The 16,966-nt window shown below is 34.5% G+C and overlaps 1 protein-coding gene across 1 annotated transcript; it reads left to right on the top strand.

Annotated features, from left to right (window-relative positions):
- Window positions 1-5,637: 5,637 nt before the first annotated feature.
- LOC114740683 (potassium channel SKOR-like) lies at window positions 5,638-16,734 on the top strand. The gene is given in 15 exon segments (XM_028928887.1): window positions 5,638-5,680; window positions 5,802-6,195; window positions 8,881-9,105; window positions 9,257-9,320; window positions 10,265-10,367; window positions 10,370-10,603; window positions 10,744-11,039; window positions 11,921-12,001; window positions 12,812-12,910; window positions 13,325-13,546; window positions 13,741-13,926; window positions 14,566-14,641; window positions 14,736-15,030; window positions 15,609-15,730; window positions 16,264-16,734. Coding segments are annotated over 14 exon segments (2,532 nt in total). The 5' UTR covers window positions 5,638-5,680; window positions 5,802-5,908; the 3' UTR covers window positions 16,506-16,734.
- The last annotated feature ends 232 nt before the right edge of the window (window positions 16,735-16,966 follow it).

Here is a 16,966-nt window from a genome sequence, read left to right as displayed (position 1 = left end):
ATTAATTGATAATAATCGGGGTCAAATAAAGGGGTGCATGTGGCCAAATCAAGACACTTATATTATTTAATTTCAATTAATTTAATGAACCAAATTAATCTAATGTGGTGGATTAGTGCATGCTTCCTCTGATTACTTTTACAAGTGTATCTCTATCCATTTCATTCACTAAAACCCCAAGGAAGCGTCATTAAATTTGTTCAAAAATAAATTCTAAAGTTATCCTTGTTTTAAAAGCATAAATTACATCTAGAAAAATATAATTAATACCCACTTAGAATATAAATGACTTATAAATCGAAACGGAATGATAATAGTACACATCTGGTTCTATTTATAAGTCATTTCTAACGTGTTTCACACATACTAAAGAAAATCTCAAACTTCATTAATCTTTGTTTAAAATTTAATAACTTATTCACTTTATTCCTATTTAATAGGCAGTGATGTGTGCCTAAATTTCCACATAACTTTCATTAATAAATGTTGCGGTCCTCAACGGTCAATTGTCGGCCCTTGTATTATCGTTTGCGTGGCTCTCTTTCCGTTCATTCCGTTCCTGGGCGCTTCTATTATTACTATTCTTATTTTTCTCCACTGTGACGTTCCCAATACTTCCCATTTGGGGTTCCTCTATTTATTTTGTCACCAATTTGTTGATTTCATTATTCCTGCCTGTTTCATTTCCTTTTGCATTTTGCTCCCTTGAATTTAATTCAAGCTGTTTCCATGAATAGATCGTTGAAATTGACTAATCAAACAGTATATAGTTATATATCCTGTGGCTTTTGAATGATAATTACTCTCGCTCGCTCTTTTTTATTGTTTAAAAAATTATGTGTAATTCAAATTGAAAGCCATATACTCCCTCCGTCCTTATTATAAGAGACGAATACCGAATTACGTTAATAAAAAAAACAGTTAAAAATTAGTTAAGAACAATTAATATGTAAAAAGTATAATTTTTTTCCCAAAAATGCCCTCATTAATAAGGAGAGAGTATGAGAGAGAACAATAGTAAATTCTTAAAAGAAAGAGAAGTGAAAAGGAGAGAGAGTGTGAGTTGGAGATAATAAATATGGATAAAATAGGAAATCAACACAAAAAAGTAGAGACAACTTTTAAGTGTCTCTTATATTTAGGAACATGCTATAAGCATCAAATGTCTCTTATAATAAGAAACGGAGGGAGTATAAAACAAGGAAATTAAAATTACATCCGTGGTTAATGCAGGTGTACACAATTTATCAGTGGAAGAGCCTACGAATTACTCATCTGATCCTTAATATAAGACATGATTAATTAATTAGAGTAAATTAAATATATTAGTTAAATTAGTCAATATAATATGTTTTTTTAAACATACTAAGCATTTTTTATAATTTTCTCTCTCTATCTTCTACTTGATTATTGTTAGAAAATATTTATAAAGTTCATTTAAAAAGTTAATAAATATGTGAAATAAGTCTTACATATAAGACCAACACTAACTCTCTAATTACATCTTACATTAAGGATCAGAGCAATATTTAATACTTTAACTTGACTAATTCAATCAGGGAGTAGGGTGCTTTACTTTCTAGAATGAATTTAAAAAAATGAATCTAATTAAAATATATCCAATAAAAGGGAACTTTTCAAAAAGGAAAATAACTTTAAGCCAAGTATAATTAAATATGGAGGTTTATTTTTAATTTCCCACTCATTTATTAGGTCAAGTAATCAGCATAGTCCAAAGTTGCCATTAACACTTGGATTTAATGTGTCGCGCTCAAGACTTTACAATTTATGGGTTAATATATATGTTTTTTTCTTTTTCTTTTTAGTTTACATTAGATGCTTCTGGACTCTCATTTAGTCTTGTATTGGCATAACTATTTGGTAAGTTACGGGTTCATGACCATTCTAAAAGTCTATGGGGGGCAATTTAACTCAGTACCATTACAATTGAATGGAATAAACTTCATTACTTAATTTAGATAATATTCGTAGTTTTATATTACATCAGTCTCTTATTATAATATCCAAATAACTATATGATTTAAGAAAATTATTAAAATTAGTTAAAACAATAAATAGATAGGAAATGTATTTTATTTTTAAGTATGTACTTTTTCATAAATGGGGAGGTGTGATAGCATGAGGGGGAAAAAAGATAGTAAGAAATACTATCTCTAATCCTAATTATAAGACCTCTTTTATAATATATAAATGATATCTCATAATTAAGACGGAAGATAATAGTATATTAATTAAAAATAAAGTAAGTAAAATGTATTTATTATTTAAAAAAACTAAAAAAAAATCTCATAAAGACGACAAAATAATATAAAAAATTGAATTTTATAATAAGCCGATCCTATAGGTTAAGTGGGAATAAACTTTGTACCGATCAGGCCAAGAGCCTCCACCTTCCATGCTCACATTTTTTGTTCCTTTGTTTATTTGCGTGATTCATCGTCCGACGGTGATGGTCGACTTATCATTTAATTAAATAAATTTAATGGACTTATCATTTAACTAAATAATTTTTTTTTATTAGTTAAGCGTCAAAAGACCATCTCAAGGAACATTAGTTGTCGTAACGATGTGTATTTTGTGAGCCGCAAAAAAGTCAACAATGGAGAGCAAAACAAGTGTCCAATGACAACTATCATTATTAAAATAAAAAAATTACTACCATATTTTTCAATTTCATAATGCTAGTTGTCGCTCTTGTTGTTATATAGTATATACACGTATCAAGGAAACTATTTAGTGATTTATTGAAGTTTTAAATTGCATATATTTTGAATCAAAATTAAAACTTTAAAATGATTTATATTTAAAATAAAAAACTTAGGCTTCTAAAAACTCATAGATTTAAGGACAAATGGTATTTAGGTCCCAAAATTAAAAATGAGTTCAATATTAATTATGTCCTAAAAACTTTTTGCTGAAGGATATGAATTACAGCTGTTAATAATTCAAATAGTTCTACATAAGAAAATTTCAGATGTAAATCGGGTGTTTAATTTTTATAGGAAACTGAGTTTTTAGCAATTTATTTTTGGACATGGTTGTTAATAAATTAAACTTTGAGAACTTAATTGCCATTTTTTGCATGTTGAGAACATTGTTCTGCAATCAAACTAGACAGTGTGTGCATATATTATTCTTGTTTTGTCCTGTGACTAACTGTTATTAATAGCTCGTTCTTTTTTAATTTAATTTTTTTTTCAAATTTGATTAAAAAATTATTAAGCAGCGTGTTATTTACCACTAACCCATATCGTAAAGACAGGGTTTTGGGTGGAAGCAAACGCAAAGATTTCAAATTTCCTTAATGCATAGTATATACTACTTTCAGTTCTTAATATATGATCTCGTTTGATTTTTATTTTAATCCTAAATATAAGATCCTAATTCACTTTACCTATCATATTTATGTATTTTTTTTCAAGGTAGTCCTTCTAATAATGATAGTTTTAGACAATACATTTGATTAGCAAGAATATTTTAAGAAAGATAACACCTATTTATTACAAACAACTAATTTAGCTTATTTTTTTAATCTTCTCAAATTAGTCAACTAGCTTTTATAATTAGGATCGGTAATACTACAACTATTAACTATTACAAGTCAAATACCCAATTTTTTTCGTAATTTTAAAAAATGGGGGAATATATAATAATTCATTAAATATATTTGACGTCCTAATCCAACCTCGTCGGCCTCACGGACACGTTTTATGTGCTGTTTGCTATCTTTCACGGCTCGTCATCTTCAATTTTAAGGCATTAGTTAAATAACTCTCTCTCTCTCTCTCTCTCTCTCTCTCATAACAATTCAGTCACTCTTATAATTACCAAATGCAACTACTATACTCCTCTTCTTCTATTTTTAAGATAAATAAAGATTTTTTTTCAATTTATAAGTTCCATCAAATTTTTATATATAAATATATAAATTTACTGTTCACTTATTATTGTTAAACTTTATGTTCAGAATATATAATATATATTGAATAGGAATAAAGTAAGAAAGTTATTATTCAAAAATAAAGTTATAAAGTTATACAATTTTAAGAAAATTAATTTAATTCAAATTTTTTTAATAATAATAAAACATATTAAAAATCACTTATAAATAGTATCAGAAAAGTATGGTGGAAAATTTATCAGAGTTTAATGATTGAGACAGCAGATAAGCGCAGAACTCATTCTGTTTGGCCCCTTCATTTATCAACTATCAGAATTCGTTCTGAAATGTTTAAGAAAAAGAAAAATAAAAGGATTGTGCGTAATGATATTTAAAAATTTAAATCCCAAAAATTATTCAAATTACGTACAGGTTCAAATCTTCTTGACCTTAAAAAATGATGGTGTTGATAAGTTAAGTTATTCTTAGGCAGATATGTCCAACCTTAGATTTAGGTATGTTTGGTAATCTGCCGTGTGATTGTGCCGTGAGCCTTAAATGATTTTCAGATGTTCTGTTAATTAGCTACACATGGATTTATCTCCATCATCATCATTTATGTATACAAATAAACCTGCAAATATTAATTATGCCATAACTTGATTAAAAGACCATTGTAGTGCTGTGAGAAAACCACAATCATTAATTCTATTTAATTTAAGTGCACGCTATAATCAAATTGTTACGGATATTTTAAGGGTTTTAGATAGGATTAGGATATTATTCTGTCACCCTAAATTTACATGTATGTGTGGATATATAGTGTGCTTATTGTTTATTAATTTACTAGGCTAAACACAAATTATTACGAGATTTAAATTATTTTAATTATTATCGTTTGAGATGTTTGATTTGCTATTATCAGTTTATGACTTTGTACAAATAGATTTTAAATTTATGGGCAATATATTTGAGAAAAATTTTTCATTTTAAATTTGTAAGTGAATGAAACCAGCTCTAAAAATTTAAACGCTTCGTTAATGAGAAGTGGATAATACTTAAAATTTTATGTGCTGATTGTGATTTTAAAATGAAAACCATAGTACTATTTTTTAAGAGTTGGGGTCTTATATTTAGGATTAAAATAAAAATCAAACAAGGTTTTATATTAAGGATGTAATACTATTTTTTATAAATATTTGGAGAAGACAGAGTATAAATGTCCATGTGTACGGACGTAATATCATACAACATAAGCTATCTCTTTTCTTTTGGCAAAAAAAAAAAACTATCTTTTTCTATTTCAAATTAAAATTTTTATGTAATTTTTTTTACCTGAAAATTGTTATGTAATTTCAAAGACAATTATTATTAATTTTTTTGAATTTATTAATGAGCAATAAATTTATTGATTTTTTTTTTATCAGCCATAGAAATTTATAAGACTCGGAATAAGGCGTGCGTAACTTTTTCGTTTTGCTTTGCGAATTACATATCCTCTGTTGTGTAGCCTTGAGAAGGTGCGGAAGGGAGGAGGTGATAAGAAGTGGGTCCGATTACAGGCGGGTCGTTAGTATAAAAGGGAGCTCCTATTGCCAAAATTCAAATCTCTCAGTCAATAAACAGTCCAATCAATATATAATCCTTTCGTAAAAGCTCTCTCCCTCACTTCTGATGCAATTACAACCTCAATTTGCTGAACAGGACGTCGCCTGGTTTTCTCGTGATCGAGATCTACACACACCACTTTTTCGCCCAAATGCTCGTGACCCTGCAAAGGTATTCGCAGAGCTTCTCTTTCTTTCTGTTTCATTCAATCTTTTATTCCAAAGTTTCCAGTTACTATCAACAGGCGCTGTACAATTTGCATCCACCTTTTGATCTTGTATTTCTTCCGCAGAGCGTCTTGATCGCATTCACGTGAAGATCGATATCGACCAATCGATCGAGCTTCGAGCAGGTTTATATAGAAGCTGACAGGTTAATCCAGTAACGTAGACTTTGGAAATGCCTGGTAATAGATTGACAGAGGAGGCGGTGACGGAGGAAAGAGAGGAGAAAAGGAAGCAGATGTTGTCGACTTCGAGATCATCTTCGTCGTCGTCGTCGTCGTCTTCGGATGACAGAGAGTATGAACTTGAGGACCTGAGAGACAGGTTGAAATCGTCGCGAGGAAGCCGATTCCAATTGATTGAGAATGAGTTGAAGGAGCTCAACCAGAAGAAATTCAGTCGCCACGTCATTGATGGCATTCGAGGCTTATCCAAAGATTTCATTATTCATCCAGAGAACAGGTTTCCCTCCGGCTCTCTCCATTTCCCTTATCTAGCTTATAATCTATATGCACACACACATGTGTGTGTGTATATATATATATATTTTTTCTTCTAATTTTCTACTAAGTTCGAACGGCAAAAATTAAAACTACGCTTGGTTTTTTTTTAAAATTTTTTTTACCTGCGTTATTTCTCTATTTTTATTTATTTATTTTAGAAAAAAAGTCTCCAATTTCCGGACTCGGGGGTGCCGGACTGGGTTTGTGATCTGCTTCGTTGTGCGTCGTCTTGGGTGGAAAGAGCGGCAACTTTCAAACGGAGGGAGTTGCACTTCCACGTCACTCCATCCATTTCCTTCCACGTGCCCATTCTGTGGGGACGTTTGGCCCCACGAAGCATCATGTTGAATTTTTTACTATTTTTCCCCCCAGCTGAGAAAGATCGGGCGGCTGAGACATTTAAGGTTGATGATAAGAAGTAATCAATTTATGTTTACACATCTCCACCCCTCTGAGATCGTATGTCTGTCAGGTCAATGTTACGTGAATTTCAGGCCAAAAACAAAAAAGGTCAGTGTTGCGTAATGGTTGAAAATACTGACATTATCATTTTCTTTTTTCTTTTAAAAAATGAAAATTTCGTCAAAAAGTATCGTGACATTGAAAACAAGTTTATTGTGGGTAATCCTAATCATAGGATTTGATATTGCGCAAGGAGGATTAACCGGTTAAGTTACAGAACATTCGTCATTTACGATGTGACGACGGAATGAAACGGGGGAATAAATGGGTGAGCAAGCATTGCACATTAACGTTACTGTGAAAATACAATACCAGATATGTTTACAGTAGATTTCAAATGACAAAAAGGGTGAAAAATACAGAAATAAAAATTAATTAAACAGAAGGTAAATATTAGCCCGGACAAAAATAAAAATTTAATGATATTTTCGTTTTCATTTTACTATTAAAGCAAAAATAATAGAATCAATACCACAAGGAGTTGGACCGGGCGCTGGTGCAGGGATGGGAGGCCCTGGCCTGTGTTATCTTTTTATTATTGGTTCTTGATTGATTGGGATGGATGGATTGATTAAGAATTTAAGTAGGGAAAATGATCCTTCTAGCACATGGCTGTTCTGTTATCTACATGGGAGTCACGAGATCCGGGAATCAAAGTCGTGTTTCGCTCTGTACGGCGGGACCCTTGGCGGTAATTAAAGTCCAAGGGGTTCGACGTATGGACAGTGAATGCAGGAAGATGATAACAAGCCGTAAATCCGTAATAGTTCATTTTAGAGTATAGATGTTGCTATGTTGCAAACTATGAGGACAAACAACAACGGAGAAGCTCAGTAGCCTTCTAGACTCTAGTCCTAACAAAAGTCGACTGTGTTATTTATGGCAGTGATCCATCTCTTCTGCGAAAGAAACGTATGCTTCCCCGCCAAACATATTTCAGTAGATGGTCAAATTTTCATTTCTTCGTCAACTAAAAACTGCAGGGTATATAAACACCCAAAATATTAACACTATGTTTGGTACGGGATTTTTGGAAGGGAGGGAAGAGGAGTTGCTTCCCTCTCCTTGTTTGGCTGGTGTAATTTTTTAGGAGGGGAGGGGAGCCCCTCCCCTTCCCTCGTTTGGTTAAGATGTTTTTTAAAGAGGGGAGGGATTCTTCTCCCCTCCCCTTCCCTTCTAGCCTCCCCTCCAAAAGTGGAGTTTTTTGGAGGGGAGATGAGAGAGAATATTTCAATTTCTTATATACCCTTTTGATTTGTTAATCTCTAATCAGTCGTAAACATTTCTACATAAGAGAGTTTTTTTGAGCATCTAACAAGAGGTTATTAAGATAATTGTCTCCAAAATTAGTGAGCATTTGTAAACTTTTTTTTTTCTCTTCTTCTAATTCCAAGAGGTTGTTGGTATTTTCTTTTACCTTCAAGGTCTTTTCTTTGATTGAAATCTATCACTCGTGACTTTTTATCTTGATATTCTATAAGTGTGTGATTATGTCTTGTAAATCAATATTGGCGAATTGTATTATATATATAGTTATATCTTAACAAAATAAAAAAGTGAGAAAATTCATTTAAATGTTATGAGGCTAAAATAGTCAATTTTTTATTAGAACAAAATAAGGTATTATTAAAATTGCTCCCTTCCCTCCCCTCCATTCAATCCAAACAGGAGATCATTAAAATCCCTCCCCTTCCTTCCCCCTCCCTCCCCTTCCCTTTGTAGCTACCCTCCCCTTTCCTCCCCTCCCCTTCCCTTGATTAAAATCCCTCCCCTCCCCTTCCCTCCATTGAGCCAAACACAGCGTAAAAGAAAAAAAACACACACTAGATGGAACTGAAATGACATCTGCATTTCTTCGTCGAGAGTCCCCCCCCCCCCCGGGGGGATGACTTGGTTACTCTTAATAATGTTATTTGAATTTAAGGAATCATTCCTACAGCAATCTTTGCAGCTGGGGGCTATGAAATGCCATGGTTGGGGATTAATGCAATAAGTCGCAGAATCTGAGAAATAAAAAATTGCATGACTTGCTCCCCATTGCACCGGCCAGTTTGAGGGGGGCGGGCTTATTTCTTCCCACTCCAGACAATTATCAATGCTTTCAAAGTTCGGATTATGGTTGCAGGGTTTCAAACAAATGAAAAGTTAGATGGTTATAGACTGATATTGGTTGGCACTGCAGGTGGTATCGGGCATGGACAAAATTCATATTGCTGTGGGCAATATACTCATCCTTCTTCACCCCCATGGAGTTTGGATTTTTTCGTGGCCTAGATGAGGATCTCTTCATACTGGACATAATTGGTCAAGTTGCATTTCTTGTAGACATTGTTGTGCAGTTCTTCCTTGCTTATAGAGACAGTCAGACCTATCGTATGATCTACAAGCGAGCCCCTATAGCTCTGCGGTGAGTGCTTATTAATTTCAGTGCTAATTATTATGCAGTTCTTCCTTAGTTACTGTGGAAATGCCCATTGTTAAGTCCATGTGCTGGCTTGTCTGTTGGGTGTGAATTCTTTTTTCGTTTTATTTACGGGTTACTTGCTCTGTTCTTGCAGGTATCTAAAGTCTAGCTTTATCTTTGATCTTCTTGGATGTATGCCTTGGGACATCATCTATAAGGTCCTAATTCATGGACAAAATTTCTTGAGTACTTTCGTTTTTCACCGCCAGTTTGTTTCAATCACCTGCATGTTGTGGTACTGGTGACTGGTCAAAACTAAATACTTGCTCCGTAGAATATGTGATGCTGTTCATATGAGAATCCGATGGCTGTCTTCTGGTAGCACATAGAAAAAGACGTTGCTTGTGAATTTGTTGTTGTTATCAATAATTACTGCATATTTTGGATTTTTATCAAAAGGACAACTGTTAGAAGGATACTTACAGTGAGATTACATTACAAATACCTGAAGCTCCAGTCACTTGTTTTTCCCCTGATTATTTACGAGTCCTAGCTTAGGGTGCTATTCACATTCTGGGCTTCACCCAAAAAATTTTAGTATCTGTAAAGAAAAGGTAATAAAATTTTACCGATGGACTTTTCAGCTAGAGTGAAACCAGGGCCAAAAAAAACAAAGTTCTACAGCTTTATATTGTCATGGTGATGTTTGTGGGCATTTGCCATGGCTATGATGGCTGGGTAAGAAACATTATTTTTCTCTCTCTCTATATTTTACACCTTTATATGGTCATGATGATTATTGTGGACATCTATCATGGCCTAGGCAAGAATTATCTTTAGGATCCTCTGTGCATGTGGCACAAACTTTTTGTTGGTTGGCAATTAAGCTGTTATGTCAAATGCACCCTGTTGCATAGCAAGAGAGCAAGTAATGCATATTATTAAATCTCAGAATTTTTTGTGGAGCATACATACGGTGCATTTCTCCAGCTATTTAGAGATTAATAATAGTACGTCCTATTGACTGAGGATTTGAGACATGATCAAGTTAAATTAACAAAACTTCGTAGCTTTCTTCGTAACATGTGACTTTGCCGAATTTTCTTTCTAGTCATGGTTCTTTCTCTAATACTGGGATAGCTGATCATTTTTGTGCATCCAGGCTAGTGGAAGAAGAGAAGGAGTAAGGTATCTTCTGTGGATAAGATTATATCGGGTGCGGAAAGTTACTGAATTTTTCCAGAGACTCGAGAAGGATATACGTATCAATACATGTTTACTAGGATTGTGAAACTTATAGTTGTTGAACTCTACTGCACCCATAGTGCTGCCTGCATCTTCTACTACTTGGCCACCACACTACCTCCATCCCAAGAGGGGTACACATGGATAGGAAGCTTACAGCTTGGCGGTTACAGTTATATGAATTTCAGGGAAATTGATCTCTGGAAGCGCTACACAACATCTTTGTATTTCGCCATTGTTACAATGGCCACTGTCGGTAGGTTGCTAACAATTGGCTATGCGCTTCAATGCATAAATCTCTTTTAGACTTTATCAAATCGTGTGCAGTCATATTTCTCTTGAAAGTTTCCTAATTAGTTATGTATTTATGTTTGTGATATATTTTTCCCTGCACAGGCTACGGAGACATACATGCAGTAAATATGAGGGAGATGATATTCATAATGATATATGTTTCGTTTGATATGGTTCTTGGTGCTTATTTAATTGGTAACATGACGGCTTTAATAGTCAAAGGATCAAAAACGGAAAAGTTTAGGGACAGAATGGCAGATCTTTTGAAATACATGAATAGAAATAAACTTGGAAGAGACATTCGTGAACAAATAAAAGGCCATATGCGCTTACAGTATGAAAGTAGCTACACTGAGCCAGCAGCCATTCAGGACCTCCCCATTTCAATTCGCTCCAAGGTACTAAGAGAACGATTATGGTCTTACTAAAATCACTTAAATTTTCCTAGCTGTTTCATTTACTAACAATAGATATCTTATTCCTCTAGTATGCTTTTTGACGGTTTTTTTCCCAACAGTTCAGTTTTTATTTATTTATGTTTGGTCCTGCTTATGCTGTTTCCTTATATTTTTATCTGGTTATCTTGTTGCTGTGGACGATAGCTGCATAAACTTAAAGCATAGTGATTTTGCAAATGTAATGAATCTTTATTAAGCACAACAGTTATACTAATCTTGCTAAGCTTGCGACTAAATCTGATTAGATAAGATAAAAGTATATATCGTTGTAGTTATTGAAATGATTTGATAATTCTTTGTATATAGTTGTCATTGACGCATATTAGACACATCTCCAATCAAGCATTTGTCAACATGGGTGGGAATTTCAAGCTCTTTGAGGGATTACGAGTCTATATGTGATTCAGTATGCTAGTCACTCATGGTAGAGGTTGATTGTGATCATAAAGTGAATTATTCTCGGTTACTGTAGATATCAAACATTTAGTTGATGACAAATTTATGTCAATCCACGCCTTTTGGTTTTATGTATAATTTATACATAATTTTCCGCTTCCCCTTTTTCTGCTATAGTTTGTCAGACTTCATGTGTTTATATCCTCCGTGCAGATTTTTGGATTTTAATTTTAGTGCTTCCGGTACCCTTTGTGCCTTGTTGGAATACATGGAATATGAACTTGAAACTTTCGCATTTACACTTCTGCTAATTTTATGAAACAAGTTTGATTACACAATCCATGCGCTTGGTATTTATATTTAAAGTGTCAGAGTACTAGCTTTGGTCTCAACATTTGAACATATTGGTCTGTTCTATTTTGCAGATATCCCAAGACTTATATTTGCCGTACATCGAGAAGGTCCCTCTCTTTAAGACTTGCTCTTCAGAATTTATTAATCAGATCGTGAGTATTTATCCCCTATTGCACAGAAACTTTCCATATATGTTGGTACAAAATGGACATAATATATTCTATGTTATCGGTGTGCAAAGCTGTCCGCCTGTCTTTTCCTTTCTGGACTTGATCTGCCGCAAACAGCAAATTGGGATTTGCTTCTCATATGTAATTTGCAAATTACGAATAAAATTACGTGAGAAATTTTTTAGCTCTTTCTGACCAGTTATTACATGTTGTATATCAATGAACAAGGAAACTTGTAAATTTTCATGTCAAGTCTCCTTCCTGATAAATAGGACATGTTCTCAGCGTTTTGGGTTTGTGTCTTTGGACTTCACATTTTGGTCAGCAACGTGGCTACTAATTATCAACTCTAGCCTTCGAAACTTCAATGGGCAAGATGTAATAATGGACCAAAGGTTCTCCTTGAACATTTGTCCGCCTGTTTATTAAAATTACTAATTTTATTTGCACGGTTGAGCTTTTGTGTGCAACTCTTTTCAATCAATTCAAGTTGGCATGAGTGGTGAGGGCTCTTGTCTCTTAAGCAAGTGGTTAGGCTTTGATTCCCACCTCTTGAGTATGGAACAAAACCTAGTTTGGAGGTGTCTTTATCTTTTGCCCTCTGAACCCCGAGGTAGATTAGTCTCTGTTTTTAGCGAAAGACACTGATATCTGTCTTAAATGAATTGCATACCATCACTCAAAATGAATTGTTTTTTTAGTGATAAGATGAAAGCTCTGGTCGATGTCTTGTTTCTTTATCTTTATATTGAATGTTGGAGGTTAAGAAGTTTTGTGCCTTTAATCTTTCAGGTCACAAGGCTCCATGAGGAATTCTTTCTCCCAGGAGAAGTGATATTGGAACAAGGAAATGTTGTAGATCAACTATACTTTGTCTGTCATGGTGTGCTGGTATAATTTATATTTCCAGAGCCAATAATGTAAATTTGTATTGTGGATATCTTCTTTTTTTCCCAGTACTTTTCCCTCATTTCTAGTAGTTTTAATTAGAGGTTCTAAGTTATTTATTATTGGTAACGCTGGTCGGGACCTGAATTGGTATGCGACATGCTGGTCTGCGCTGGACCTTTTGTCTTTTTTTGCACTTGTCTATGTGTCATCTTCTTTTGTAGAAAGCAATTAAGCATTTTCTGAACACCGAGACCGAGAATCTTTTGAGTTTTGAATGTACGTTTTTATATCTTCAGTTGGTCATTGGGTGAATTCCTTCTTCAGAAGATGTTCATAACATATATATTTGTGCGTGATGACTATAAAAGATGCATATGTTCGTGCTGAATACCCAAATCCTTTTCTTGGATGCAGGAGGAAGTAGGCCCCGGTGAAAATGGATCTGAAGAGACTGTTTCACTTTTAGAGCCTAACAGTTCATTTGGGCAAATATCTATTCTATGTAACATTCCTCAACCATATACTGTTCGGGTTTGTGAACTTTGTAGGCTTCTGCGGCTTGATAAACAATCATTTACGGATATCCTTGATATATACTTCTATGATGGGAGGAAAGTATTAAACAATCTTCTGGAGGTAAATAAACAGCTAAACACTTGATAGTCCCCCCCACCCCCACTCGACCGAAATTGGCCTGTAGAATAGTTCTGAAATAATTTGTAAATGCATTGTGCTCTAGTTAACTTTCGCATGGAAGTATTGATTTACACGTACACAATAGACTATTGCTGATCATCATAATAGACGGCTAAATATTACATGATTTTTAGGGAAAAGACTCTAGTCGAGGTAAGCAATTGGAGTCAGATATCACATTCCATATTGGAAAGCAAGAAGCTGAACTTGCTTTGAAGGTCAATAATGCGGCTTTTAACGGGGATCTGAATCACATTAAAGGATTAATTCGAGCTGGAGCTGATCTAAACAAGGCAGATTATGATGGACGGTCAGCTTTGGTGAGTAGCTTTAACACTACTTTTTTCTTATAGGGATCAAATGAAACACACAAACCCACACACAAACACATTTGAACCTGTTTTGACAGTTTTTAAAGGATAGATATGGAGCGGTCAAGTTTCAAGTTTTAATGCATTTTATTTTGGTTTTTACGCAAACGGATTGAAGTTGTATTTTGCATGTTTCCTTTACTTATAAAAATTTCATGTTTTCTGAGCTCTACATTATGGACTTGCTCATTGTGTTGTATAATAGTGGGATTCGTGACTTCGGCCGATCATGAGCGTCTGTTTTGCCAGTGCTGCATAAGTGGGTTTTACTTTTCAGCTTCTTGATTTTCATTTTTGAACAAGCAAAGCTAATTCATTGCACGGAAGATTTATGTTCTTTTGCTCTGATTTTATATCGTATGCTGGCATCCCCGTAATATTCGTTATGGCCGTCCTATTTATGTAACATTCCATGTTGTTATTCATTTGAATCAGAACTTTGGATCGGGATATTTGTTGTGTTCATTTGTTAAATATTGAGGCACGGCCACAACAAGTGATCTTTGATAACTGGCACACTGTGTCACTTGAAATAGAACTATATTGATATGAAAATGCTTATCTGACACGTATCTCCTCTTCCCATAGCATCTTGCAGCATCTAGAGGATTTGAAGACATCACCCTTTTCCTTATTCAGGAAGGTGTAGAAATCGATCTGAGAGGTAAGTCTTCTATATCGAAAAATATACTTGTGTCTGTGCTCATTGAAATTTGTTTCTGACCTTGTGCAAATAATTAATTCGGTGATTTGCGTAGATAACTTTGGGAACACACCCTTACTTGAAGCTGTAAAGAATGGACATGATCGAGTTGCTTCTTTACTTGTTGGAAAAGGTGCTTCTATGAAAATAGAGGATGCTGGTAGTGTTCTATGTAATGCTGTTGCAAGGGGAGATTCAGATTACCTTAAAAGGCTATTATCTTATGGTATGGATCCTAACACGAAAGATTACGATTACCGAAGCCCTCTTCATGTTGCTGCAGCTGAGGGTTTATTCTTAATGGCAAAGTTGCTGATAGAGGCTGGAGCCAGCGTTTTTATCCAAGACAGGTAAGTTAAATTACTCATTTTGCGTGTTCATGCTGAAATGAACATTGAGCCGTGTTAACGCAAAGAGAACCTGGCCGTTGTATTTGTCACTCGGAAGTAGGAGAGATAGGCATGTGCATGCTTTATATTGCCATTTTAAATTTTTTTGGCATCACGGTGATTGCAGTATCTTGTGCCCATCTGTGTCTTTAAATGCTTTATCTTTTACACCCTCGAGTACTAAAATTCATTTGGCTGACCAACAAAATTAAAACCCTTCTAATTGCAAATGATATTTGGATTTTTTGTGCGTATATGAATATGTCTTGATATATTTTTTCCCCCTTTTCTATACGTTGTTTGGAAACAACTTTCTGAAAACTAAATATTTTATGGTTTAAATATATCCACTCCTCTCCGTAATTTTAACATCAATAAATTCACCTGCTTTTTCAACTTTAAGTTTCCCTGTTTCCTTTTTGTTGTAAATGCGAACGTGTTCATTCTATTGGCATTACTTTGCTTCAAGTAATGAAGAGCGCGGTTCGCACCTTCAATCTCGGGATTAAACTCCTCTGACCCCTCTCTCTGCCTCGCAGATGGGGAAATACCCCTCTTGATGAAGCTAGGATGTGTGGAAATAAGAATCTGATCGAGCTATTGGAAGATGCGAGATCTGCTCAGTTGTCAAGATTCCCTCATCTTTCCTCAGAACTTACAGGTTTTGACAAATACTCTGTTACTGTTATTTAAAGGAAAAGCGAAAATCCTGAGGTTCCAAAAGGGAGAAAAACTGCTGTCTTCTGGCTAGCCTTAACCCTAAAGTTACCTTCTTCCTGTTCATAGTTCTCCTCGACTTTGTTGTCATGTTAAATTGTATTTTGAATCAACTTTAATTTGTTTCCCTATTATATTTAAGAAACTATATCTAAGTTTTGCATCTAGTCACACCTGATGCTATCAGGGGTGACTACAGAACTTCCTCATGATCACTAAATTTTGGAGTTCTTTAAAATTTCGCCCACCAGAGGAATATATTTCATCATGACAAGCAGCTGCTTTGCTAATTTAAATAAAAAATTTCAAACGATGTTCTCATGGCCAGCTTGTGTTAGATATAGGATTTAGCAGCTATTTCTGTTTTCAAATATGTAGAACTAACAAATGAAAGTAATAATTCTGCTCATCCTTGCTTTATCTAGACCAACTAATGCGGTAATTTCAAAGCTGATGTTACTTTTTATCTGTTTGCAGTGAAACTTCATCCCAAGAAATGTACAGTTTTTCCTTTTCACCCATGGGGTCCAAAAGAACATAGAAGACATGGGATTGTGCTATGGGTTCCACACACCATTGAAGAGCTTATCGAAACAGCAGCGGAGCAGCTTAATGTTTCTAGTGATTGTTCTATTCTATCAGAGGATGCTGGTAAAATTACTGATGCGAACCTCATTATGGATGGTCAAAAGCTGCACCTAGTCCATGAAACACATTAAAGATGTATATTAAGCAATCATAGCTCTGTTTTCATAGGGCAATGTACCTGTATCTGCATGGAACCTGTTGTGAAGCTGAAATTACATGATGCTATCCTTCGGGTGTTACATGCAACAAATAAATAGTCATCATGATTCCTTCAATGTGATTTTCAAAATCCCACTTTTTTCTATGACTTGGCAATAACTATTCTACATTCTTTGAATTACACTCCCCAGTTCATTATCACTCTAAGAGGTTAATCAATTGGCTAGGTTCTACTTTAGTTTCAAGTTCTGTGCCTGCTTTTTGCATGACATGAATCTCGAGCGTTTAACACTGAGCTTGTTGTCCACTCTATTGGGAACCAATATCATGAGCTCGGAACAGACTGAAAGTTCGAGCTTAGAGTTTTTTTAGTTCCGTAAACAGGTTATCATTCATGATGGATTGCAGCTTAAGTAAAAACTGGATATCACAA

This window comes from Neltuma alba, unplaced genomic scaffold (assembly GCF_004799145.2).
Source record: "Neltuma alba isolate B1F8T4 unplaced genomic scaffold, ASM479914v2 tig00003186_pilon, whole genome shotgun sequence".
NCBI classification, from domain to species: Eukaryota; Viridiplantae; Streptophyta; class Magnoliopsida; order Fabales; family Fabaceae; genus Neltuma; species Neltuma alba.
This window is presented reverse-complemented; position numbering and strand designations above follow the sequence as displayed.